This window comes from Hemicordylus capensis, chromosome 5, assembly GCF_027244095.1.
Source record: "Hemicordylus capensis ecotype Gifberg chromosome 5, rHemCap1.1.pri, whole genome shotgun sequence".
NCBI classification, from domain to species: domain Eukaryota; kingdom Metazoa; phylum Chordata; class Lepidosauria; order Squamata; family Cordylidae; genus Hemicordylus; species Hemicordylus capensis.
The window spans coordinates 4,367,662-4,393,032 of record NC_069661.1 but is presented as its reverse complement, the minus strand read 5'-3'; the positions used below and the strand labels follow the sequence as shown (position 1 = coordinate 4,393,032).

Sequence of the window (25,371 nt, the reverse complement as noted above, 5' to 3'; positions counted from 1 at the left end):
TTGGTACCACAAGACCAGCTCTTCTCTCCGGAAACCAGCTCTCTGCACTCAGGAGTTGAGTGCAACTCTTGGTTTCGGTTCGTGCCTGGAGCAGTTGGAGAGCATCTGTTGCTGCTGCCATCATGGCGCTCAGCAAGAAAATCACAACCTGGCTCAGGTAGCTATTTGCTTGGAATAGGATCCCCCAATGCGACCTGCTGCTACCACTGCAGAGGATGTGAGTGATCCATGCTCAGTAGACCTGCTGGGGATGTCCCATACCTGTCCTGATGTCATGGTTGATGCCATCCACGGCAATGATGGCGTCTGCAATGCCGGCTTCTGTGTCTTTGTCTCGGACAATGCCTTTAATGCCCCTCCGGATCTGCAAGGACATGCACAATTAGCGCCATCTTACAACAACATAATGATGGAATCAGCCCTTTCATGAGGCGAGGTGAGGCAGTTACCTCGCACGCACACAGGGGCCTTTTCGCTTGTGGCCCCTGTGAAGCCCTCCCAGAAGAGCTTCGCCATGCTCCCTCCCTCGGGGTTCTTAAACAAGTTCTGAAAGCCCTCTTGTTCCGAGAAGCCTTGGAATGTGTCTTATTACAGCCCGGTGGGTTTTTAATCTTTTTAAAGTTGGGTTTGTTTTTATTATTTTTATTCTACATTGTGTTTTGTTTTATTGTGTTACTTTTTATATTACTTTTTACTGTTTTGCTCTTGTGAGCCGCCCCAAGCAGTATTGTATTGGAGGGGCAGGGTATAAATATTTTTAATAATAACGAGGTGGGGGGCAGCATTTGTTCTCTGTCTCAGCCACACAGAGGCCGTGAGCTTCCACTGGCTTGAATGAGAGCATGATAGCTGCCACCTGCCTAATCTCTCCTGGTGTGGGTGAGCCTCTGAAGCAAATCCTAAGATTTGGCAGGCTGAGAAAAGAACAGCCCTGCTGGATCAGGCCCAAGAAGGCCCATCTAGTCCAGCATCCTGCCCACCAGACAGATGCCTCTGGAGAGCCCACAGGCAGGAGGGGAGGGCATGCCCCCTCTCCTGTGGTTGCTCCCTTGCAACTGGGATTTGGAGGCATCCTGCCTCTGAACCTGGAGGTAGCTTATAGCCATCAAGGTTCACATGGAGAGTGAGAGCGGGTCTTGCAGTAGCAAGCATGACTTAGCTAAGCAGGGTCTGCCCTGGTTGCATATGAATGGGAGACTAGATGTGTGAGCACTGTCAGATCTTCCCCTCAGGGGATGGAGCCGCTCTGGGAAGATCATCAGAAGGTTCCAAGTTCCCTCCCTGGCAGCATCTCCAAGCTAGGGCTGAGAGAGATTCCTGCCTGCAACCTTGGAGAAGCCGCTGCCAGTCTGTGCAGACAATACTGAGCTAGATAGACCCATGGTCTGACTCAGTATACAGCAGCTTCCTGTGTTCCAATGGGGAAGACCGCCCCTTAAGCAGCCATGCAGGGTGTTAAAGGTCAAAAGGAGCACTTTGGTCTGAGCCCAGAAACACGCTGGAAGTTCAAAGCAGACTTCTTAGAGCAGCAGCAGGGCCCAGCCTAGTATCTGGCTGTTGCATTCTGAACCAGCTGAAGCTTCGAAACAATCATCAAGGCCAGCCTCGCATATCTCACTGGCCTCACAGCCTCCTGTGCCATACAGAACCACGGAGCTGTTTCAGTGGCTTTATCTTGCAACGTTACATGCTGGGTGGAGGCTGGAACCCGCCTTATCATCCAGCATGTTGTTTGGGGGTGACTTGAGTGCCCTCTAATGGTTGTTATTTTCGCTCTTCTCCGACTAGCTATTCCTGCCATCTCTTGCAAGAAATCCTCTATTTGGGAGTAGGGATGCGCATGGAACTGGGTGGGGGAAGTTTGCAGGTGGGGGGAGGGGGCGGGGGGGGTCGGACTTTAAGGGCAGGGTGCACTTACCCCTCCTTCTGCTTCCCCCCCACTGGCGTTCCGTTATCAAAGGCTCCTTTGGGGTGGCAGCATACCTTCCTGCTGCCCCGTCCCCTCTTTGCCCGGAAGTAGAAGGAAGTACCTTAAACGTGGTGCATGGCACCTCTTCCTTAAAAGGGCCTCCAAATGGGTTCATGCACATTCCTACTAGCGGGTCAACTTATTAGGTTGTCTTCGAGCCAGTTCTTTGGTCATAGGAACATAGGAAGCTGCCATATACTGAGTCAGACCCTTGGTCTATCTAGCTCAGTATTGTCTTCACAGACTGGCAGCGGCTTCTCCAAGGTTGCAGGCAGGAATCTCTCTCAGCCCTATCTTGGAGATGCTGCCAGGGAGGGAATGTGGAACCTTCTGCTCTTCCCAGAGTGGCTCCATATCCTAAGGGGAATTATCTTCCAGTGCTCACACTTCTAGTCTCCCCTTCATATGCAACCAGGGCAGACCCTGCTTAGCTAAGGAGACAAGTCAGGCTTGCTACCAACAAGACCAGCTCTCCTCTCCCCTCCCACCTTTCCCCTGCTAAGAAGCTTTGGCTGCACACGGTGTTGCTGAGAAGCCCTGCTTTTCAAAGCTGTTCACGGAGAGGCTAAGCTAGCTGCTGAGTTCATGTCGAAGACAGAATTCAAATGAGGGAATTCTAAGGGATTGAAAATTGTAGCCTGGCCTCTTACCCGCTCCACGGCAGGGATTTTGTTAATCTTTTTGGTAGCTGCTTACTGTGCTACTGTTTTATGTCTTTTCATAAATCATAAAGCTGTACATAAACCAGCTTCTTTCGTGTAAGCATTTGGATAAGAAAAGCCGGATATAAATAATGTACCCTCATTAAAAGCATAACTCTTAAAGACCAACTCTGTAATGTTCCCATTGCTGCCAGGATCCATCCATGAGGCCCCGATCCAAGTTCATTGGTCTGTGTAGTTGAGCCATCAGGACAGAGCTTGTGAGCTGCCCCAGCTGCCCCACGGCAAAGCCTAGGCAAGCCAGCCTCTTGGGGAAGGACTGAGACTCACTGGAAGAGTTGCTGCTTGGCAGCCTCCATCCCTGGCAGCATCTCCAGGTTGGGCTGGGAAAGGTCCCTTCCTGAAACCTTGGAGAGCTGCTGCCAGTCTCAGCAGACAATGAAGTCATTCACACAACCCCAAACTAGGCCGGACAAGTGTCCGATCCAGGTTTGGAAGCTGTGTGTGCTCCCCATTTTCGCCTGTGTGGAAGCAAACAGCTAGGTAGGAGGAGGGAGAAGTGCTTGTGTGGAATCCAAGGAGGAGGAAAAAGCTGGGTAGGACAGCACTGCCCAACCCAGTTTCCATACCCAGGATTTGACCAAGGTAAGAGGGAAAGCTGTCCTGCCCAACTTTTCCTCTGACCTGGATTCCACACAAGCGCTTCTCTCTCCTCCTACCTAGTTGTTTGCTCCCACAAGCTGAAAATTAGGGGCACACACAGCTCCCGCATACAGTGAGGAGAGCTGGTCTTGTGGTTGCAATCATGAATTCAGTGGCGCTCTTCCCCCTGGACTTCAGGGCCAAAGTCCAGGGCCTCCACACCCCTGTGGCCCCCCAAATCCTCTTTAGTCTGACCTGAGTGGTGTGGTCGCCACCGGCCTGCACTGCGCTGGGTGGCCAAGTGTGATTCTGACCTGATGTTTAATTTGCAGCAGGAGGGGTGCCTCCAGTGGAGGGTGGTGGTGGTTCCAAAAGCCTTTAGATCCAAGCTCCAAAATTACCTAAGTGTACTTCTGGTCCCCTTTGCTAAGCAGGGTCCACCCTGACTTGCATTTGAATAGCACTATAAGATATTCCCCTTAAGGAGATGGTGCTGCTCTGGGAAGAACACCTGCCTGCTTGCATGCATGCAGAAGGTCCCAAGTCTCCTCCCTGGCAGCATCTCCAAGAGAGGGCTGAGAGAGACTCCTCCGTGCAGCCTTGCAGAAGCCGCTGCCAGTCTGTGTAGACAATACTGAGCAAGATGGACCGATGGTCTGACTCAGTACATGGCAGCTTCCTAGGTTCCCCAAACTGGGTAACTGGGCACAGTTACCTCGGCTAACTGGGCAAAGAGGCAACTTTAATCATGGTGATTCTCTTTATTTATTTGACATATTTTTTATACCACCCAAAACTCATGTCTCTGAGTTTTTTTAGCAGGGGGAGAGTAACTGGTCCTATCCAACCCCAGCACGTTGTGGGCGTCTATCTTACGTTTCTTTTCAGATTGTGAGCCCTTTGGGGGGGACAGGGATCTTCCTTCCTTCCTTTGTTGTTGCTCTATGTAAACCGCTTTGGAAACATTTGTTGAAAAGCAGTATATCAATATTTGTTGTTGTTGGGTAGGATACTTGTCCTATCCAGTTTTTGGTAGTGTGAATGACCTCATTACTGAGCAAGAGGGACTGCCTTGGTATAAGGAAGCTGCTTTTGTAACCTAGGTAAGACCCTCCAACCTGTTCCATGTAGACCAGCAAGGATTCTTTGTTGTTCTCCCATTCGCGAGGCAGTTCAGACTCGTGGGGAAACTTGTCGCAGGACAACTCAACTGTGATTTCAAAGCAGTTTGTGTGAAGGTAACTGAAGTCGTTCATACCTGCAGAGGTGAGATAGAGGCGACCAGACAGGTGAGATAGAAAAGCCCAGCGGGCAGCCACTGGGGTCAGTGAACCCTGAGTGGATGCTGAGAGCCTCTGGTATTCCTCTCCCCACTGCTTGGCTGATACCAGGAAGGCACCATACAGGAGTGGCCTGCCTGAGACTCTCCAGCTGTTCTTAGACTACAACTCCCATGATGCCCAGTCTCTCCTGGTTGTTCTCAGCCTCTCCTGGTTGTTCTGTTAGGGAAAACCTACAGGTACCCATTTACTTTACTTTACTGAGAGAGACTGCTGCCTGCAACCTTGGAGAAGCCGCTGCCAGTCTGGGTAGACAATACTGAGCTAGATGGACCAAGGGTCTGACTCAGTATATGGCAGCTGCCTATGCTCCTATAGGATGGAGTCTTCCTGTCCAGTGAGAGCCTTGCACACGATCACTTCCCCCACTTCCCACCTTGCGTTTTACTCGCAGGCAATCCCACAATGGCTTCTCAACCTGGGCAGGATGCGTCTCCTACTCTATCCATGACCGTGAGAGCTGCTTGAATGTCTCTGTTCTCAGACTTAGGTCCCCAAATGGGTTGGACTACAACTCCCATCATCCCCAGCCACACAAACTTGAGAACCTCTCTCCTAAAAGCTGAAGACATCAACCGTCTTTGCTGCCCAAGGAGGATGGTGGGGTTCTGAGCGAGCCCTCTGGCCCCAGCCTGCTTCACCTACTTCCGGGCACGGTGTGCCAGTTGGCTCCGTTGATGATGTTGCCCTCCTTCATGAAGTCGTCGTAGTGGCAGAGGCGGCGGTCGTCTTCCACCATGGCGAGGTTGGAGGTGGCGTAGACGGTCGCAAGCCACCGGAAGACGTTGTCGTCGGCTGTGGGCGTGAGTTCCTGGGCTTTCCAGTAGGTGCGGGTCATGTCAAAGGGGTAGGTCACCACCAGCTCCCCTCCGTGCAGGTTGGCGCTCAGCACAAACGGGTAGCGTTGCATCCAGTTGATGACCGCCCGGGTTTCCGGGGCGACCTGCAGCGAGGAAAGGGAAGAGGCACCAGTGAGCCGCACTGCTAAGAGGTGTCGGGGATGAAACTCCAGCGGCATCAACGCTTAGGGCCTTTAATCTGAGTGACCACAAGGGGCATTAGGAAGAGTGTCCGTGAGGAAGGGTCTTCCTCTTTATTTCCCCTCGGGCTGTCTCTGGGTCTGATCTGGCTTGCCACGACTGGTGGGCTGATATTCTCCGGGCCTCTCGCTCTGCCTTTCTCCCTCCCTCCCTCCCTCCCGGACTGCTCTTCAGTCTCGGCTGGGCTGCAGACTCCATCAGCCACGTGGCTTCCTCCTCCTCTGGACTAGGAAGACAGAAGGCTCAGGCACACAGGCCTTCTATCCAAGAATGCCACTTCCCCAATCAAGCTCCCCTGCTTTTCGGTCTTAAGCCACTGTCTCAAGCTCCTCTTCAACGGGCTCAGCTGTTACTCCTCCAACAAGAGGCCTCCCAAGCCAAAAGCAGACTCCCAGCCAGGTCTAAGAGGCTGCCAGCAGCAGCAGCAGCAGCTTAGGCACAGAGACAGCAGCCTTATCCTGAGCCGGACCATTGGTCCATCTAGCTCAGGGGGCCGGAGTTGAGCAGGCCAGATCTAGCTTGTCTTGCCTGCTCTGGCTAGCAGCAGCTTTGCAAAGTTTCAGGCAGGCGTCTTTCCCAGCCCTACCTGGAGATGCTGCCAAGGAGTGAACCCTGGGGCCTTCTGCATGCAAAGCAGATGCTCTGCCACTGAGCTGTGGCCCCCTCCCCCCAGAGGAAGATCTTGGCTCTCTTGAAGTCACCCACCCAAATGCAAACCAAGGCAGACCTTGCTTAGCAAAGGGGATAATTCATGCGCACTGTGAAAAGATGCTGCTGAAAGGCATCATCTCACACTGTGCGGGAGAGGGCAATGGCAAACCCCTCCTGTATTCTGCCAAAGACAACCACAGGGCTCTGTGGGTGCCAGGAGTCAAAACCGACTCGAAGGCACACCTTACTTTACGCCAAGATCAGCCCTCCTCCCCCTTCATAAGCTTCCTTTTTTGCTTCCTCTCTGGGGTAGCCTAAATAGTTATGTGGGGAAGTTATGGGTGGTGGCCCGCATCTGGCTTTGGGGCCTCAAGTTACTTTCAACCCCCCTGCCCCCATGGCCTTTCCCTTGCTTATCTACTATTATGAACATTTATATGCTGCTTTTTCAAGAAAAGTTCTCAAAGCGGTTTACTCCAGAATTCCTTTGTCACAAAGGATGCCAACTGTTGGTGTGTTCACAATGGCAAACCCCTTTCTGAGCCCTCTGGAAGAAAATGTCCCCAGGGTTTCCAGGTTCCTCCATGAGGACTTGAATCTTGCAGAAGCTGATGACAACAGGGTTCTAGGCAATGACTCCTGGAATGGCGGGACATGGACTCACTGTGGCCTGCGAAGGCGTGGCCGGCCGCCAGTGACCGTGCAGAATCCTGGTAGGTCTTAGCAATATGGCCAACGCCGCATGGGGTTAGAGCTCACCGTGGCATTGGCAAAGGTGTAGTACTCTGGGATGGGGATGTAGTGGTTGGGGAACTGATGGGGCACCATCTCGTTGTCCTCCGCATCCCACAGGGCCGTGTTGAGGTCGGCAAAGTTGTGGTTGAGGTCGATGCCTTCGTACGTCCAGCGGCCCATAGCCCAGCCGGACAGCTCCGAGCCCTGCAGGGGGGTGAGGAAGGCAGCCTGAACACCCCCCACTTCTATAGACAGCACTGCCCCTTTCCCTGCCTCCACGGCCTCCGTCTGGCCGCCCCTCCGGGCTATGCCTCCGGTGATGCCAGACGGCAGCGGTTTCCACCCACCAGCTTGTAGGCCGTCTCGTAGCCGTCCGGGTTCATAGAGGGCAAGAGGTGGATGCGGGTCTCGGTGACCAGCCGGAGGACCCGAGGGTTGCCCTGCTGGTACTCGTGGCACAGGTACTCCATCAGGTTGAGCAGCAGCTCTCGGCCCAGGGCCTCGTTCCCGTGCATGCCGGCCACGTAGCGGAACTCCGGCTCCCCTGCAGGCAGCAAAGAGAGCAGGCCAAGGTTCGTCTCCCGCACCCCACCAGAGGGGCAAACCAGAGGGGCTGGGATTGAGCCTCCGAGGTGCCTGGTGGATTACGGTGGTCATTCCCCACCCCCCCGCCAGACAATTACTTTACATAACCCCAGGATGAGTCCTGGCCCTGGAGATGGATTCCGGGACTGTCGTCAGGACTGACGTATCTAATATTTGTACACATAGGGTTGCTCCACACTAGAGACCCTTAGTTCTCCCAAAGAATGACTTTTCTGCAATGAGCTGGGAGTAGAATTAAAATGGAGAGCTGGTCTGGTGGTAGCAAGCATGACTTGTCCCCTTAGCTAAGCAGGGTCTGCTCTGGTTGCATCTGAATGGGAGGCTAGAAGTGTGAGCACTGGGAGATATTCCCCTCAGGGGATGGAGCCGCTCTGGGAAAAGCATCTAGGTTCCAAGTTCCCTCCCTGGCAGCATCTCCAAGATAGGGCTGAGAGAGACTCTTGCCCGAGACCTTGGAGAAGCCACTGCCAGTTTGTGAAGACAATACTGAGCTAGCTAGACCAATGGTCTGACTCTGTATATGGCAGTTTCCTATGTTCTTATGGGCTTAATTGCCCCTACTTATTATTCAATTTCTGTTCCCTGGAGGGGACTTTAACTGTTTCCAGATACACTAGTCAGGAAGCAATTCAACAGGCAGTACTTGCATACAGGAAGGTTTTAATTCACAGTTGCCCTTCAAAGCCTCAACACAGTTTTGCCTGTGCATACTATACTGGGCAGACTGGAGCTACAATTGCATTTTTATTGCATTAAAAATAACCAGAAATTAGATCGGGGGAGGGGGGACAAAATGGGAGAACAACACAGAAAACAATGGAATGCAATGATCTGATAAAGATATTGACTGCATTGTCTGTAAAAAGCAAGTGAACAAAGGACAGCAATTCCAGAGAAAAGGGCTAATGTGGAAGTAACACGGGTGTCCATGAAAAGCAACAGAGGCTGTTCTTGCACTCTAACCCAGCCTAGGGAAGTCCAGCCTGGGTTAGGTTGCGCATGAGAACAACCAGTGGAGCAGGGCCACCTAGCCCAACTTTTAAACCCGGCTCTGAGCTTGAACAAGCCGTTAACCAGGACCCTGGGATTGTGTGCTTGCTGGGACTACATTCAGCCTCAGCAGACACAGAGATGGGTGCCTAGAGTGTCCGCTCCTTGGGGAATCCCCCAATGAATCCTGCATGTGGCACAGTGCATTATGGGATATCTGGAGGCTGGGACGCATCGTGCCAGCCTGCCACACAGCATGGATCATCTGGGAGTGCAGTTCGCGCTCCCAGAAACAATCAAGCACTCGTCTGGAGGCGAGTGGGGGGCAGGGAATGTGAGTTCAACCAGGCTTCCCTCTGCACTGCCCGCCCGGTCACCTCACAGATTTTAAAACTGTGCTTAAGTTCTAAGAAGAGGGGTGGAGGGAATTCTGACACGAGGTGTTTGCTTGAAAACTACCCTCTGTGAGCTTCAAGCAGGGCCCCCACCAACCTCTAGTCCTTCTAGACTTGTGCAGGGTGTGTGTGTGGTTAGGGCAAGGCCCTCTTCACATGCCAAGACACACCCTCTTTCTTCTGCCTACTCACATGTTCCAGGGCTGAGTCTTGGAGGGTCTTTGACTGAAAGGAAGCCTGGAGAATGGGGACCTTTTCCACTCGGACTCTGTGTTCCCTCTCTGTGCTTTAAGGGGCAGGCAGCCAAAGTTAAGACTACCTTTTCCTGAACTGGAGAGAGTGCCTTTTCTAGGTCAGGAGAGGCTATTCCCAGCCAAAAACAATTGAACAACACCTCTTTGGGCCAATTCAGATGTTACAGTTTTTTTAAATTACTTGGCAATTATTTTTCATCTTTGCAACCTTTCTCTGCCTACTAGGCAAGAGCCTCAAGGCCATTCAGAAGATGGATCCAACCAGACTGTAAATGTGCAGCAAGTGGAAGGTATCAAAATAAGGACATCACCCCTCCAAGCTTGGCAGATCAAGACAGAGGATGGGGCTGTATCTCAGTGTTAGAACTCATGCTTTGTATGCAGATGGTTCTAGGTTCAATCCCTGGCAATACCTCCAAGGAGGTGGAGAGCTGGTTTTGTGGTAGCCAGCATGACTTGGCCCCTTAGCTAAGCAGGGTCACCCTGGTTGCATATGAGACTACATGTGTGAGCACCGTAAGATATTCCCCTCAGGGGATGGAGCCACTCTGGGAAGAGCATCTGCCTGCTTGCATGCAAAAGGTTCCAAGTTCCTTCCCTGGCACATCCAAGATGGGGCTGAGAGAGACTCCTGCCTGCAACCCTGGAGAAGCTGCTGCCTGGGTAGACAATACTGAGCTAGATGGACCAACCAATGGTCTGACTCAATATATAGCAGCTTCCTATGTTCCTATGAGGGCTGGGAAAACTCTTCTTTCTCTGAAAGCCTGGAGAGACGGGTTCTATCTAGATGACAATTTATTCCAACATGAGCACAGTTTGCAACAAGAAATTTTCCAGGGCATCCATATGACATGTAAACATCTTGCATAATTTCTCAGGACCATCTGTTGACAATCCACAGAAAACAGGCATTTCTTTTACATATGGTACTGCTTTTATTTTGACTTGGAAAAAGGAAGATTTTTCATGGACTGTCAACAGATGGCCAGCAGATGGCGCTAGGAAATTACACAATCTGCTTAACTATCATTTGGCTGCAATTTGTGTTTGCATTGGAATAAACTTCTACCTTCATTCAGTGGAGAGTCCTGAGCCAGATGGACTAATGGTCTGATCTGGGATAAGGCAGCTTTCTTTGTTCATCAGAAACACCTATAGCTCAGTGGTAGAGCACCTGGATGCAGACGGTACCAGGTTCAATCCCTGCCTGGCAGCATCACCAGGTAGGACTGAGAAAGACCCCTGTCTGAAACTCCAGAGAGATGATGCCAATCAGTGAAGTCAGCTAGACGGGTCTGATTCTGTAAAAGGCAGCTTCATATGTTGTTACAAAGCCTGCCAGAGTCCTGTACAGAATCAGCCTGGTGAGCCCTCTCAAAATGGAATTCTACAGCAAAGGCACCAACGTGGAGAAGGCCCTGCTCCTTATGGTTCTCAGTTTCACCTCAAAAGGCCAAAGTAAACAGAAGAAGGTCCATACATATGGGAGTCAGTGCTCACTAAAGCCTGGTTCTCAGTGAAGGGGTCAACCTGTGTGTGGACTGCCACTTCCAGAATGCAGGTGGGAGCTCGCTTTGAATGCTTCTCCGTACAACAAAAATTCCACAGCATATAGAAAGTTAGCCTGTCAGGAAGAAGGGTTCTAACCTAGCTTCCCCTCTGACATGCTGTCCTTCTATGTAAAGCAAAGGTAAAGTGTGCTGTCAAGTCGATTTCAACTCCTGGTGCTCACAGAGCCCTGTGGTTTTCCTTGGGTAGAATACAGGAGGGTTTTACCATGGCCTCCTCCCGCACAGTATAAGATGATGCCTTTCAGCATCTTCCTATATCACTGCTGCCTGATATAGGTGCTTCCCATAGTCTCGGAAACATACCAGCGGGGATTTGAACCAGCAACCTTCTGCTTGCTAGTCAAGCATTTCCCCGCTGTGCCACTTAAGGTGACGGTATCCTTCTATGTACCGGGGGCCTTTGCTGGTCACTCACCCGGCTATGCAGCTCCGCTCCTGATGTAACTTCCCAACCATCTTTTCTTCTGGTAGAGCTGGCGTGAGCCAGATTGCCTGATGCAACTCACCTGCTTCGTGCTGCCCAGGGTTGTCCGAAATCTCCATGACGTACATCTTCAGGCCCCGATAGCTCTTCCCGATGCTGTATACTCGGGTGATGTTGGGGCAGGCGTCATTCACTTTCTTCATCAGCTGCAGGAATGGAAATATATCACCGGTCACTATTCAAGTGCAGATTACGATCCTGTCCTATTCTAACAGTTCAAGCTGAGCAAACCCAGATTTCCTTTCTCAAGCTGGGGGTCCCAGATGTGGCTGGACTACAACTCCCATCATCCCCAGCTACAATGGCCAAAAGCCAAAGGCCACTGTGGCTGGGGATGATGGGCATTGTAGTCCAACAACCTCTGAGGACTCAAAGTTAGGAGCTCCTGTCTTACCTCATTTTTATCCTCTGGCTGCAATTCCCCACGGGAGAGAAGGGCGACACAAGGGCGATAGAGAAGGGCCAGTCTGCCTTTATTTCATCCCCCGGCCTCCACCAAAGCCTGGTGGTGCAGGCCGGGCTTGGAAGGGCTGACGTGGCTGAGTTCCACCACAGTGAATCTCACAGGTCTTCAAGGAGCTGAACTTGCATCTCCCACCACTGGACTAAAGCTGGTAGGAAACCTCACACTCCTGCCAAAGGCTGCCTGAAACTGCAAAAGCTTCACCCGAGATTTCCAGGTTCTTCTATTTCATCTCGGAAATTCAGTGCCAGGGACACTACAAGAAGCCAAACTTAATAATCTGAGTAACAGTTAAAGGCAACAATGGAGAATATAAATGAATGAGGAGAGTGAATTTGAACAAACGAGTTTAATATTCAAGAGGATGCCTTCTCCATTATGAGCCCCACTGATGCCTACTGGGATCACCTGGGGAGGTCCATCTACAGTTGCCACCAGCTCATCTGGTGGCTGATCAGGGACGGGCCTTCTCTGTCGCCTCCTTGAGGCTTTGGAATGTGCTTCCTGCTGAAATAAGAGCCTTTCCATCTCTGACAGCTTTTGAAAGGGCTGTTAAGAGGCATTTATTCACCCAGGCTTTTAATGAGATTTATAGAATCCATTGTTTTAAAACTGTTTTAATGTTTTCATTTTGTTTCAATCTGTGTTGTAAACTGCCCAGAAATGTGAGCTTGGGGCAGCATATACATATATTACATACACAGATACGTAAAATAATCTAGGAGGTCGGTGTTTCCCAGATGCTTTTTAGCTCTGTCCCACTACCTGCCACCCACTAGTTCCTGGACTGGGTGTGTCTTACACACACTTAAATTAAGGTGTCACTTGCTCTTTAAGCCTATCTGTGACTGTATTGATGGGGCACTCCAAGGCCAAAGGTTTTTTTAAATGTGCAATCAGACATAAAACATGCAGTTCCAGGAAGAAAAAAAGTGCACTTCTGAAAAGCCTTGTACACTTCTGAAAGATTCAAGTGCTGCTTCCATGCAGAGGGTCCCAGGTTTGATCCCTGGCAGCATCTCCAGGTAGGGCTGAGAGAGCCTCCTGCCTGGGACCTTAGAGTGCTGCTGCCAGTCAGAGCAGGCAAGACTGAGTGAGAGGGAGGCACGGCTGGTGGGCTGGGCGTGGTTGTGGCAGCTGCGATGGGGAGCACCGGCCCTTCCAAATTTGCGACTACCCCACTGCTGGACAATACAAGGCCAAACCTCTGTGCTGTTTCCCAGGGGATGGAGTGAGGAGAGACACTGGATATTTTATTTTATTTTGCTGTACAATTTCAAGAGGCTAAGGAAATGCACCTTTCTCATGTCTTTATAATTGTGGTGTCTGAAATCCAGTTTATCGCTGGTCACCGGGGCGTGGTCCCAGAAGTAGATGTTGTTGGGGTCTGCAAAATAAAAGGGGGAGGAGAAAGTAGCAGCAGGGGGCCAAGCCCCTGCCCCCCCATTCTCCAACTATTTTGCAGGGGGGTGACATTTCTGGTTGCCCATCAGCCACAAGATCTAGCCCCCAACCCAGCACAGACCGCTTCTGTCCCTAGACCTTAGGGAGACAGGAGGCAGCAAGAGGCTGACCCTGGCGGGGGCTTGGCCAGAAGGCTCCCCCTCCCCCCTACCTGGCAAGATGCAGCCCAGGACTTCCATCCTCAGGCAGTTGGTCCCATTCTCGAACCAGGTCTGAGGATTGATGCGGATGTAACGAGCCACCACTGGGACAGGGAGCAGGCTGAGGACCGGTGTCTCTGGGTCTTTGTTGCCAGGGAATATCTGGAGGGAGTGAAAGGGAGGAAGACAGTCTGATGCTCACAGCCAGGAATGATGTCCCGATGTGGCCCTCTCGGGCAAGTGCCAATGGCCCAGGACTGCACCCTATGATATCCCCCTGTTGATCCCTAGGCCCTGCTATGTTCCTTCCATCCATGCCCCGTGAATTCCCCTATGGGGCTAAGTGCTGGGGAGTTTCGCCACTCCCACCACTGTGACACACTGCCCCCCCTTCTGCTTCCACTGCTGCTGCTCTTCTTGCTGCCCGTCGTGGCAAAAGCAGCACCAAGGAGAGGAGAGCTGGTCTTGAGGCAGCAAGCATGCCAAGCAGGCTCCACCTTGGTTCCCGTTTGGATGGGAGACTAGATGTGTGTGCTGTAAGATATTCCCCTTAGGGGAAGAAGCCACAGCTCAGTGGAAGAGCACCTGCATGCTTGCATGCATGCATGCATGAAGATCCCAGGTTCCCTCCCTGGCAGCATCTCCAAGATAGGGCTGGGAGAGACTCTTGCCTGCAACCTTGGAGAGCTGCTGCCAGTCAGTGTAGACAAGACTGAGCTAGATGGACCAAGGGCCTGACTCAGTATCAGGCAGCTTCCTATGATCCTATGTGAAGTGTGCACAACGCAGAGCCACAGTGCCCATGCTCCTGAATTTGCCACCAAAGCCACCCTCCTCGTTTTTCTCCCTCTCTTGCTGCCTCACTCCTTCCCTCCCATAGCCCACTGCCCAGGAAGCCCAGTGTGTGTGTGTATGTGGGGGGGACACACACCAGGATGCTCTGTCCAGGGCCCCCTCAAGCCTGGAGCTAGCCCTGCTCACCATCTAGCAAAAGACCTGTCTGATGGACTGGCTGGAGGGGGGCCGGGTCTCCCCTTTGCTGAGGAACTGGGAGGAGGGGGGGAGGAGGTGGCATCTCATGCCAAGACTTCTCTGGCTTTTTGGCTTTAAAAAACCCAAAATCGGAAGCCTAGGACCGAGGACCCAATCAAGGGCAAAGAGGGACTCGGACCAAACGACGTGACACAACCAGGAGTCACCGTTTCTCCCCAGCAGTGCAGAGCTGGAAAATTGTGTGGAGACCTCGCGGTGTTGGCCTTTCCAGGCTCGCGGCTCTGCTTCACTGGCTGCTGCTTTTAGGGCAGGGAGAGACTAATGTGGGACGTCATTGCCCCTCCCCAACGGCACCATCACTGGGGAGACACACGGTGGCTGTGCCATGCAGCTGCCCGCAGCACAAAGGTTAGCATCACCGGAACATACACCTAAATTCCTTGAGATTACAGTAGCTGTTGGAAGAAATGGATGCTGTAGGAACATAGGAAGCTGCCATATACTGAGTCAGACCCTTGGTCTCTCTAGCTCAGTATTGTCTTCACAGACTGGTAGCGGTTTCTCCAAGGTTGCAGGCAGGAGTCTCTCTCAGCCCTCTCTTGGAGATGCTGCCAGGGAGGGAACTTGGGACCTCGATGCTCTTCCCAGAGCGGCTCCATCCCCTAAGAGGGGAATATCTTCCAGTGCTCACACATCAAGTCTCCCATTCATGTGCAACCAGGGCAGACCCTGCTTAGCTAAGGGAAGAAGTCATGCTTGCTACCACAAGACCAGCTCTCCTCTGGTCTCCTCACGGCCGGGGTGTGTGTGGCGGGGAGGACTCAGTGAAAGACTCCTGACAGTCAGTGTAGACAATACAGAGCCAGATGGTCCAATGGTTTTGACTTGGAATAAAGCAGCTGCCTATGTGAGAGGGATGGATTAGGTGAAGGCAGCTTAAGGGTGCCCCCCCCACCTCTCTCTGGGATCTGGGGTGGCAGCCTTCTAGGAGCAACTCCTCTTTGCCTCCTCTTGTGCTCTTTATTTGTCAACAGTGCACAGACGACCAAAAAGCCACCCATCTCCAGTGTGCTCACACCCACAGGGAAATCACCCCGGGTGGCCCTGTTCCTGCTGGACCTTCCCACCCTGGAGAAAGTGTGTGCAAGAGTGTTTGATGGGGGCTTGCTCTGGGCTTGGCAAGTTGCAGGTTGCGCAGCCTTGCCCTTGTGGAAAGCCGCCAAAGGGCCGAGTGGCCAGGGGCACGGAGGACTTGTCGTCACGGCCAGAGGGGGAACCAAGGGCCCATTCCAAGCCGGCCGGCTTCGTTTCCTGTTCTGGCCATGGAGGGCATCTCCTAGCCTACTCCTGGCTCCGAATCCCTGGGATGGAGAGCACAGATCTTAGAGGGGGAGGGAGTGAGTCAGGCACCCGGTTCCCCTTGGCTGAGGGCACAGAAGTGGTGGCCTTGTCTTTGGTCTGCTTGGCATAGCCTTGTGGCACAAATCCCAGGCTTGGATCTTTGCAACGGCCCTGGTGCCAGGATCCTGCTCAGTTGCATGGCCCTCTTTTTCTAATTAATGGTGGAATAGCAGCTGGGCGCTTTCCAGATGACACCCTAGAACGGCAGTCAAATGCTTCGGCTGGGCAGGACCCCCCAGAATCTCAAACTCCTACAATGGGAAAATGCTGCTATTTTTCTGCAACGGACTTGCAATGCTGTAGCACTAAACCGCAAAGATAACATCTGAAAGAAGGCATCAGAAATGTGAACGGCCCCTTGCTGTCAGCGCAGGGACGGCGGTGTCACAACACAGGATGTACGGAAGCACACTCGGCAGATCCGTAGTGACACTGTGGTAGGGGCAAATCTGGAAAGTGCCCTGGGGAGGAAGAGGGGAAGGGGCAAGGCAGGAGGGTAACTCACGGCATGCTAAATCAAAGCAAATACTTGGCAGGGCACGGGGGTGGGGGGTGGGTGGGTGCTATCTAGTATGCCCCCCTGGAGGGGTCTGTGTGATGATCCCACCCTGGAGAGAATGCCAGAGTCCAGAATTTTGCACAGCATTGGAGATTCTGAGAATCTTGGGTTTCATTTCAAAAGTTGTGTTTTTTTTAAATTCTGGTCCTTAAGAGGCCAAATTTGAAAATGTACAGGCAGCACCTGAGGACATTATAGTCAGAAGGAAAAGTTGTTCTGAGCATCTGCTTTTGTATTCCCTTTTACAGGAAAGCACCAGAGCCAAACAGCTTCAGACAAACAAGCTCACCTTTCACTCAGAGCCCCATCTGTTCAAATGGCTACCAATGAAAACTTTCATCTAAAGCATTAGCAAATCTTGCTCGAGTGTGTGTGTGTGTACATGTGTGTAGTGTAGAGTGTTGGACTTAGACTGCAGAAATCTGGGTTCAACTCTCCACTCAGCCACAAAGTTTACTACTGATCCTCTCTCAGCCTAACCTGCTTCACAGGACTACTGTGAGAATAAAAGAGTGGAGACTCTTAATCCAGACTCTTCTAAGCTCATTACAGGGAGGATGGGATCATCATATGAGGTTTACATAATTTATTCCAGTCGCAGAATGGGTGCAGAATTTGGGTTCATAGCCAATTTATAGGACTGCAAGCGAATTCTGCAGTATTATGCAATGGCATCCTTTGCCACTAAACGCAGGGCCACATGCCCCAGCCAGTCCAGCCGGTCACGGCCCAGAATCCTGCCCCCGGCCCCTCAGACCCCGAGGAACTCACCACCTCCTCGCTCCCGTTCTTGCAGGGTTGCCACGTATGAGTGTCGTTGCTGAACTGGATTTTATATGAGGTCACCCAGTCGTAGCTGGTGGAAGAAAAGAAGATGGAAGAGGTGAATGCACAAAGGGAAAGAGGACACAGTTTGGGGGTTGGGCAGCGAGCGGAGGGGAGACTCCTGCATTACTCCTGCACACACTTCCCCCAAGGTTTCTCCCATTTTTGGGAGATGTAAGAGGAGGAGGAGGGAAGCAGGTAAGAGGGAGTGAGATCACTTGCTGCATGGTGTTTGTGTGAGTCTTCTCCCTCCAGCACAGAAACTGATGCCTGGAGCAGAATCCAGCACATTAATAATAACAACAATAATGATAATTAATAAATAAATATTTAAGGCATGACTAGTCTTTAGGGTTGCAGATACAGATGTAGATAATTAGCAATAGACAGGGCCTTCTCTGTTGCTGCCCCCAGGCTTTGGAATGCTCTCCCAGTGGCCATTCGCTCCTCAGACTCGGTCACAGTTTTTAGAAAGCTGGTTAAATTTTGGCTTTTTTTATCCAGGCCTTTACATGATTGTTTTATTGCTGCTTCTTTGTGTTTTTATCCATGTATAGTTTTCTGTATTTGTATATTATATATTTTAATATCAGATTGTTTTTATATTTTTAGATAAATACATTTAACTCATTTTTATTATGTGTTTTAACTTTTGTAAATCGCCTTGGGATTTTTAATGAAAGGCGGTATATAAATCTAACAATCAATCAAATCAAATCAAATCAAATCAAATCAAATCAAATCAAATGAAAAGATAGTTACTAGTCCTTATGGTTTACTGGACTGTGCCCAGTAAACGTTCACAAGCTGCTAGGAGGTGGTTGGTGAAGCTGATCAGGAATTCAGGGTGTGGGTTTTAGCACAGGCAGAATAAATTACACAAAAGAAGCACAATATGTGCAAATGTGCTTGACTTGCACAATTTAAGGAGGACACCGAATCTGCTAAAGAATCTTGATTTTCTGTTTTGAGGGTTAAGTCTGTTCTGTTTATATTCTTGAGCTGCACTTGTCCTCTTAGCCACTCCTCTGCTTACGTCCAGATGGAGTTCAGCCCTTGCGTGATGACCCCGGTGAAGCGTGTCGGCCGCCTGGCATCCATCTCCAGCCACTGGTCCTTGTCCTCCTGCCCAGCACACCAGCCACCGTCATAGAAATCCCCGTCATGGATACCAGACTAGAGCAGAGGAAGGCAGAAAGCGTGAGTGAATGGACTGCAAACGCAGAATACAACCACTAAAGGCATCCAGTCCCTGCTAACTGAGCAAAGAAGCACCTTTTATAAAGTGGTAATTCCCTTACATTTAGCAGGGGGAGAGCAACTGGCCCTATTCAGCCCCAGCACAGCATCCCTCCAGTGGCTGCTGCTGGCGTCCACCTTGTTTTTGTGTGTGAGCCCTTTGGAGACAGGCAGCAGAGACTCCATCCCAATGAGGCAGGGGGAGCCAAACGAGGCTGTTGTCTTGAGGTCCCAGTAGTCGGATTGCACTGGTTTGTCCCCACATTAACGAGGGCCACATTCCCTGCAGGCTGGCCATTCATCAGGTAGAGCTGTGTGGGATCCCACACAGCTCTACCTGACAAATGGCCAGCCACAGGCAGTATGACTCTTGTTAACGTTGGGGTGGGCAGAATGGGAGAAACGAGCAATCGGGATGCGGGGAACCAAAGGCAGATGTGCCTCCTTTGACGCTCCTTGGCTTGTTAGGATGGTGCCACTGCTGGGGACAGGGAACCCTCTTCTTTATTAATTTTTCTATATACACCACTTTGAGAACCTCAAATAAATATTGGTAGCTGTATAGAAAAGTTGCATATAACTTTTGAATATACAATACAATGTGTAAGTTGTATATGAAAGTAGTTGTATTTATTTTATTTTTTTACATTTATATCCTGCTCTTCCTCCAAGGAGCTCAGAGCGGTGTCCTACATACTTAAGTTTCTCCTCACAACAACCCTGTGAAGTAGGCTAGGCTGAGAGAGAAGTGACTGGCCCAGAGTTCACCCAGCACGTATCATGGCTGAATGGGGATTTGAACTCAGGACTCCCGGTCCTAGTCCAGCACTCTAACTACTACACCACGCTGGCTGCTTATAGCTGAGGTAGTCTTGCTGAAACTCAGCCTCGGCCCATGGGTTGGAGAGTAGAGGAGATGTCATCAGGAAGCGATCCAACCGTTGTTTGAGGCAGCAGTATATTTATGACACATAATTATTCCATCTCAAGAGGTGGTTCCTGGGATCCCTTGAAATGTGGCAAAGGATACTGCAATGCATGTAAGCTGTGAGTTGCACACTAGCATTATTGGACAGATGCCAGCGATCCTGGGGTGCATCTCTCAGACTGCGCACAGCACCAGGTTTTCCAGTTCTCAGGTAGGGATGTGCAGAATGTTTCAATGTCAAAATGTTTCGACTCGAAATGCGCCATTTCGAGTGTTTAAAATAAAGGGCCTGGTTCAGGCTCAGAGCAGAACAACCCCGTTTGATCGAAACGTTTTGCCATTTCAAGTGCCATTTTCCAGGCCTGTTTTTCTCTTGCTGATTGGTTTTCTGGCACTGGCTTCCAATTGGCTTGTGATCTCCTTGCTTCTTGATTGGCTTGTTGTCATGCAAATCAAGTTTTGACATGGGCAACTGTGCCACCTTTGGCTGGGGGGAGGGAGGAAGGTGCCAAAAGGAGGGAGTTTCCAAATGTAGGGATCCTATCCTATGATAGGCGGTTAAAAATGCAGGCTCCCATGGGGGTTTTGGGGAAAGGTAAAAAAATGGTTTAAAATCATCCCCCTGCCCATTTGCTTTGTGGGTTGAGTGGTAGGTAGCACCCATCATGCCCTACCACCGAACCACCTTGGGTGTCCCTAAGAGCTACCTATAGGGAACAATGGGGTGTTTCAAGTTTCCCTATTGTTCCCTATGGCCAAAACACTTGAAATGTTTCAAGTTGTTTTGTCGAAACAGCCAACTTGACCACTGTTTTCGACGAAACATTTTGTCTGTTTTTGTTTCAGGTTTTTTTTAGGCCCCCCTGAGCGAGCCTGAACTCGAGCCGAGTGGTGTTTGGGAGTGTGCAAAACCAAACATGCCTGGTCCAGTTTGGACTCAAACCAGGCCAGCTGGTTTTGTGCACATCTCTAGCCCTTTAGTAAGCAGGGCATTCTATCCAAATTCCAGGAAGGAATTCTCCTGCTCTGCATTCATAAGGCCTTGCTTGGCATCTGGCACCCATGTCTAAGTAGGTTTTGCTGGAGGAAGCTTGATGGAGAAGGTTTGATGGATACAAGATAGAATCACTTTCCTATTTCTAGTGGCTGCTTGTTCTACTGTTTCATCTGTTCATCTTTTGATCTCACTTCCTTCGGCTTTCAATGTGCTGCTTTGAAAATACTGTATGGTTGTTTCATTGCATGCCAAAAGAGCAGCTGGTGGAAAGGTGGGGTGGACATCTTTCAGGGGAACAAAACAACGAGCTTTGAGCTTTTTAGGAAAAGCAGTAAATAAATCTAGAAAATAAGCAAACAAATGCCTGGCAAAGCTTCACCTGCTAAATTTCTGTGTGCTGTTTTGCTGGGGGAAGCTCAGGAGCCGGGCCTGTGGAAAATGCTGGGAACTTTGCACACTCTGGAAAATGAATAAGCACTATATACATCTTAAACCAGGCAGAGTTCCCAACCTTGGGTCCCCAGGCGTTGTGAACTGCAACTCCCATAATCCCCAGCCACAGTAGGCCATTGTAGCTGAGGATGTTGGGAGTTGTAGTCCAACATCTGGGGTCCCAGGTTTTAGTACATGAACTAGCTGGGGTGGCTGGTACCATCTGGAAGGAAGAATGCTCATGCTGGTCTTTTACAAGAACTACACCCTTAGAGATGGAAAACAGGGGATAGCATTGCAAACTTTCAGTGTGTTCTTCTGCATTTATTGTCCTGACCATCAGGCCTGCAGTAGCCAAATGTGTAATGATATTCTATAAGGTTTTTCAAACACAAAAATTACCACAGGAGAATCCCATTCTTCGCAGGGGTTCCATTCTGTAGAGGAGCTGTGGAAACCGAATCAGCAAATAATGGGGTGTTAGAGTAATGGGAATCGGGGGTGGGGTGGGGTAGTAGGTTCCTGGGTGCAAAAAATTGGCCGAAAATTGTGGGTTTTGCCACAATTTGCCTCCAGATTATCCCCCCAAATGCCCTACCATGCTGCAAAGTGCCCTACTGCACTGAAACCCGTTGTTTTGTCCCGGCTTCATCCATAAAATGGCTCCCGATAACTCTAGCAATCAAAATGGGGGCCAGAAATGACCTCCAAGATCAGTTCCAGCCACCCCAACCTGCGGATACACAGGTTTAACCCTTTGTTAATCGTTTCCTCCTGCATATACTGAGCTGAGGTGCTAATTACCCAACCACAGATATGCAAATCCACGAGTGCTGGACTTGTGAATAGCGAGGCCCACCTGTATAAAATTTTATCATTGTTGTCAGGCGAATGGAAATGAAAATTTGTATGGAGAGAGCACCACAATTTGTTCATTGTTACCCTTACACTGACCCTTGGCTCTGTGCAAAATGACTGCAATTCTACCCTAATTGTTTGAGGGTAGGAATAAAGAAGGGGCGTTAGCACACAGCAGCAGCAGCAACAACAACAACAAATATTTATATACCGCTTTTCAACAAAAAACTTTCCAAAGTGGTATTCATAGAGAAATAATAAATAAATAAATAAGATGGCTCTCTGTCCCCGAAGGGCTCACAATCTAAAAAGAAACATCAGATAGACACCAGCAACAGCCACTGGAGAGATGCTGTGCTGGGGGTGGATCGGGCCAGTTACTCTCTCCCTGCTCAATAAAGAGAATCGCCAGGTTAAAAAGGTGCCTCTTTGCCCAGTTAGCAGGGGCTAAGCAACCATGCTATCATCTATTTACCTTCTTCTCTAGGGAGGTAGATGTTGCCAAAAGTCACGATGAGCATTTGTTCCCTGAGATGTTACCAATGGCCAAAATTTGTGGGCCATCTTAAATGTAGAAGTAATAGGCCCTCAGGCTTAATTTAATCCAAGGCTCAGCCTTGAATTCAGTTTTAAAGGTAAGGTAAATTGTGTTGTCAAGTCGATTTCGACTCCTGGCACCCACAGAGCCCTGTGGTTTTCTTTTGGTAGAATACAGGAGGGGTTTACCATTGCCTCCTCCCGCACAGTATGAGATGGTGCCTTTCAGCACCTTCCTATATCGCAGCTGCCTGATATAGGCGTTTCCCATAGTCTGGGAAACAGACCAGCAGGGATTCGAACTGGCAACCTCTGGCTTGCTAGTCAAGCATCCCCCCACTGTGCCACATAAGCCATATTCTCTCCAAGACGGTGGTATACATGAGACTGTCTGCATCACAGGCACATAGGAAGCTGCCTTCTACCGAGTCAGACCATCTAGCTCAGCATCGTCTACACAGACTGGCAGCGGCTCTCCAAGGCTTCAGGCAGGGGTCTTGCCCAGCCCTACCTGGAGATGCTGAATGCAGGGACTGAACCCGGGACGTTCTGCATGCCAAGCAGATGCTCAGCCACTGAGCTGCGGCCCCATCCTTGGCAGGCAGGCTAGGCTGAGGGATGGTAACTGACCGGCAGTTTCTGCGATCCGCCCAGATCAGAAGCCCAGAGATGAGACCAGCTTATTTTTATGGGAGTTCCCTCTTGCTATGGACTCTAGAACAGGGATTCTCAACCTTGGGTCCCCAGATGTTATTGGACTTCAACTCCCATAATCCCCAGCCCTTGTGGCCTTTGGTAGGGGATTATGGGAGTTGAAGTCCAATAACATCTGGGGACCCAATGTTGAGAATCCCTGCTCTAGAAGGTCACCTGGGGCCTACTCTGGTGCAGGAGGTGCCCACAGTATTCCTGCCCGTTCCAAAGAAACCGACCCCTCCCTCTCCCGTGCCCAGAATACCAGTGGGGATTCTCGAACTGGGGTGCAGACAGAAGCCCCCTCCTCTTCCAGCCAGCCCCCCCTGCATCTCACCTGTATATTGAGGCGCCCCCGGTGGGCTCCGAGGCCGTAGCGCTTGATGCTGGAGGCCCGCAGCTGCGAGTCCCGAACTCTGAGAGACTCCAGTCCCAGCGGGGGGCATTCTGCTTTGAGACAGTGGAAGGGAGGGGGGCAAGAGAGACAAAATCAGCTCAACCAAGCCCTCCAGGCTCCTTTCCCCCTTGAGCGATCCCCTTCCCCTTGAAGCGGAGCACAGGTTCTCTGATGCTGCTGAACATCTCTGTGTGAACAAGGGCTCTGGTCCGTGGTTCACTCAGCGTAGAGGCACCAAGTGCAAAAGAAGACTTGGAATTGATGGCCAGGAAATCTAGGACCGACAAACGGAAGTACTTTTTCACACAAAACAATATACACGCCAGTGCTTCATCCAGCCAGAGCTGCTGCGACAGAACAGGTAGAACTGGAGAAGGTGCAGAAGAAGGCAACCAAGATGATCAGGGGCTTGGAGCACTTTCCTTATGAGGCAAGGCTACAACACCTGGGACTCTTTAGTTTAGAAAAAAGACAACTGTGGGGAGACAGGATAGAGGTCTATAAATCCATGCATGGTGTGGAGAAAGTGGACAGAGAGAAATTCTTCTCCATCTCCCATAACACTAGAACCAGGGGTCATCCCATGGAATTGATTGCCGGGAAATCTAGGACCAGCAAACGGAAGTACTTTTTCATACAAAGCATAACCCACTTGTGGAACTCTCTGCCTCAGGATGTGGTGACAGCCCACAACCTGGATGGCTTGAAGAGGGGTTTGGATACCTTCATGGAGGAGAGGTCTATCAACGGCTACTAGTCAGAGGGCTACAGGCCACCTCCAGCCTCAAAGGCAGGATGCCTCTGAGTACCAGTTGCAGGGGAGTAAAAGCGGGAGAGAAGGCATGCCCTCTACTCCTACCTGTGGCTTCCAGCGGCATCTGGTGGGCCACTGTGTTAAACAAGACGCTAGACTAGATGGGCCTTCTTGGGCCTGATCCAGCAGGGCTGTTCTTATGTTCTTAAGACAGAGTACAGGGCCAGACGTCCCGCTCCAGCCCAGTCAGTCATCCTTGTCAGTGACTCGTCGTCTGAAACGCCTTTACAACACATGTCATCATACTAACCTCAGGCTCATTCAATGAGTAGCTGACCAGCAGATTCAGGGCAGGCAAATGAAAGCAATTCTTCTCACAATGTATAGTTAACCTGTGGAACATGCTACCACAAGATGATGCTCACTGACTTAGATGGCCTTTTTTTTAAAAGCCTATCAATAGGGCCTACCACTATCTATTAAGTATGTGAGTTAAACAGCTATTAGGTATGCTACATTTACAGAGAGCCTCCAAGTCCAGAAGAAGTATACCTCTGGATATCAACTGCTGTGGGACAAACAGCAGGGGAGGGCCAGCTCCATCTGGTTTTGCTTGTGAGCTTCCCAGCAGCATCTGGCTGGCTGCTGTTGAGAAACAGACTGTTGAACTCGATGGCACCGGCCGAAAGGAACTCGATGGCACCGTGCCTGAGGTGAGGCTCTGAAGGCTGCCTTGCCCCACGGCCCTGGTGGGGGGGGGGGTCAGCCCCTTTTGATTCTTGCAAGCTTCGAAAGTGGTGCAGGGTGTGAGGAGGAGGGGAGGAGAAGCTCCTCTTCTCTCCTTGGGCTTCTCGCAGACTTCATGCCCCTTGCAAAGCTTGCCAGGGTCAGATCAGTACCGAAGAGCGGCTCTGATGTGTGTGTGTTTGGGGGAGGAGGGGCGCGTTTTGCCACCCGGCTTGTGCCCAATACTCCGCTGACCGAGGCGAACACCTCAGCCTGCCTCACGAAAGGGCCGCCCCCGGATGGCCCTTTAGGCTGATCCAGCCTTAACGATTTATACCTGCAATTTATCCTCCCCTTGAGCCAAAGAAGTGGGGTGGTGGGTTAGGTGGGCTTCAGACTGAGAGAGAGAAACAACTAAAAGGTTTTGATGTGTGGGGAGGAGAACAAAGCTAAATCCGGAGCCCGAGCGAAGGAAATTGAGCAGGAGGGAGTGGGGCTGCCTCCAGTCATCATGGGACATGAAACCACAACGGTTTCTTGCATGAGTCAAAGCCCCAGAACCGAACATGATGAGAATGCCAAGCAGACTCCTCAAGAGGAAGTCAGGGGGAGACAGTCCCGGG

General features: G+C 50.8%; 1 protein-coding gene across 1 annotated transcript in view; it reads right to left on the bottom strand.

The window, feature by feature from the left end:
- The window catches only part of CPXM1 (carboxypeptidase X, M14 family member 1), a 38,500-nt gene that overhangs the window by 2,813 nt on the left and 10,316 nt on the right, over positions 1–25,371 (bottom strand). Inside the window, exons 3-13 of the mRNA XM_053258441.1 lie at positions 23,209–23,318; positions 18,224–18,363; positions 17,134–17,218; positions 13,421–13,571; positions 13,104–13,192; positions 11,365–11,488; positions 7,387–7,583; positions 7,064–7,243; positions 5,259–5,556; positions 4,392–4,531; positions 262–364 (exon numbers count right to left, since the gene is read on the bottom strand). Coding sequence (XP_053114416.1) covers positions 262–364; positions 4,392–4,531; positions 5,259–5,556; positions 7,064–7,243; positions 7,387–7,583; positions 11,365–11,488; positions 13,104–13,192; positions 13,421–13,571; positions 17,134–17,218; positions 18,224–18,363; positions 23,209–23,318 — 1,617 coding nt within the window. The remainder of the gene's footprint in view (positions 1–261; positions 365–4,391; positions 4,532–5,258; positions 5,557–7,063; positions 7,244–7,386; positions 7,584–11,364; positions 11,489–13,103; positions 13,193–13,420; positions 13,572–17,133; positions 17,219–18,223; positions 18,364–23,208; positions 23,319–25,371) is intronic.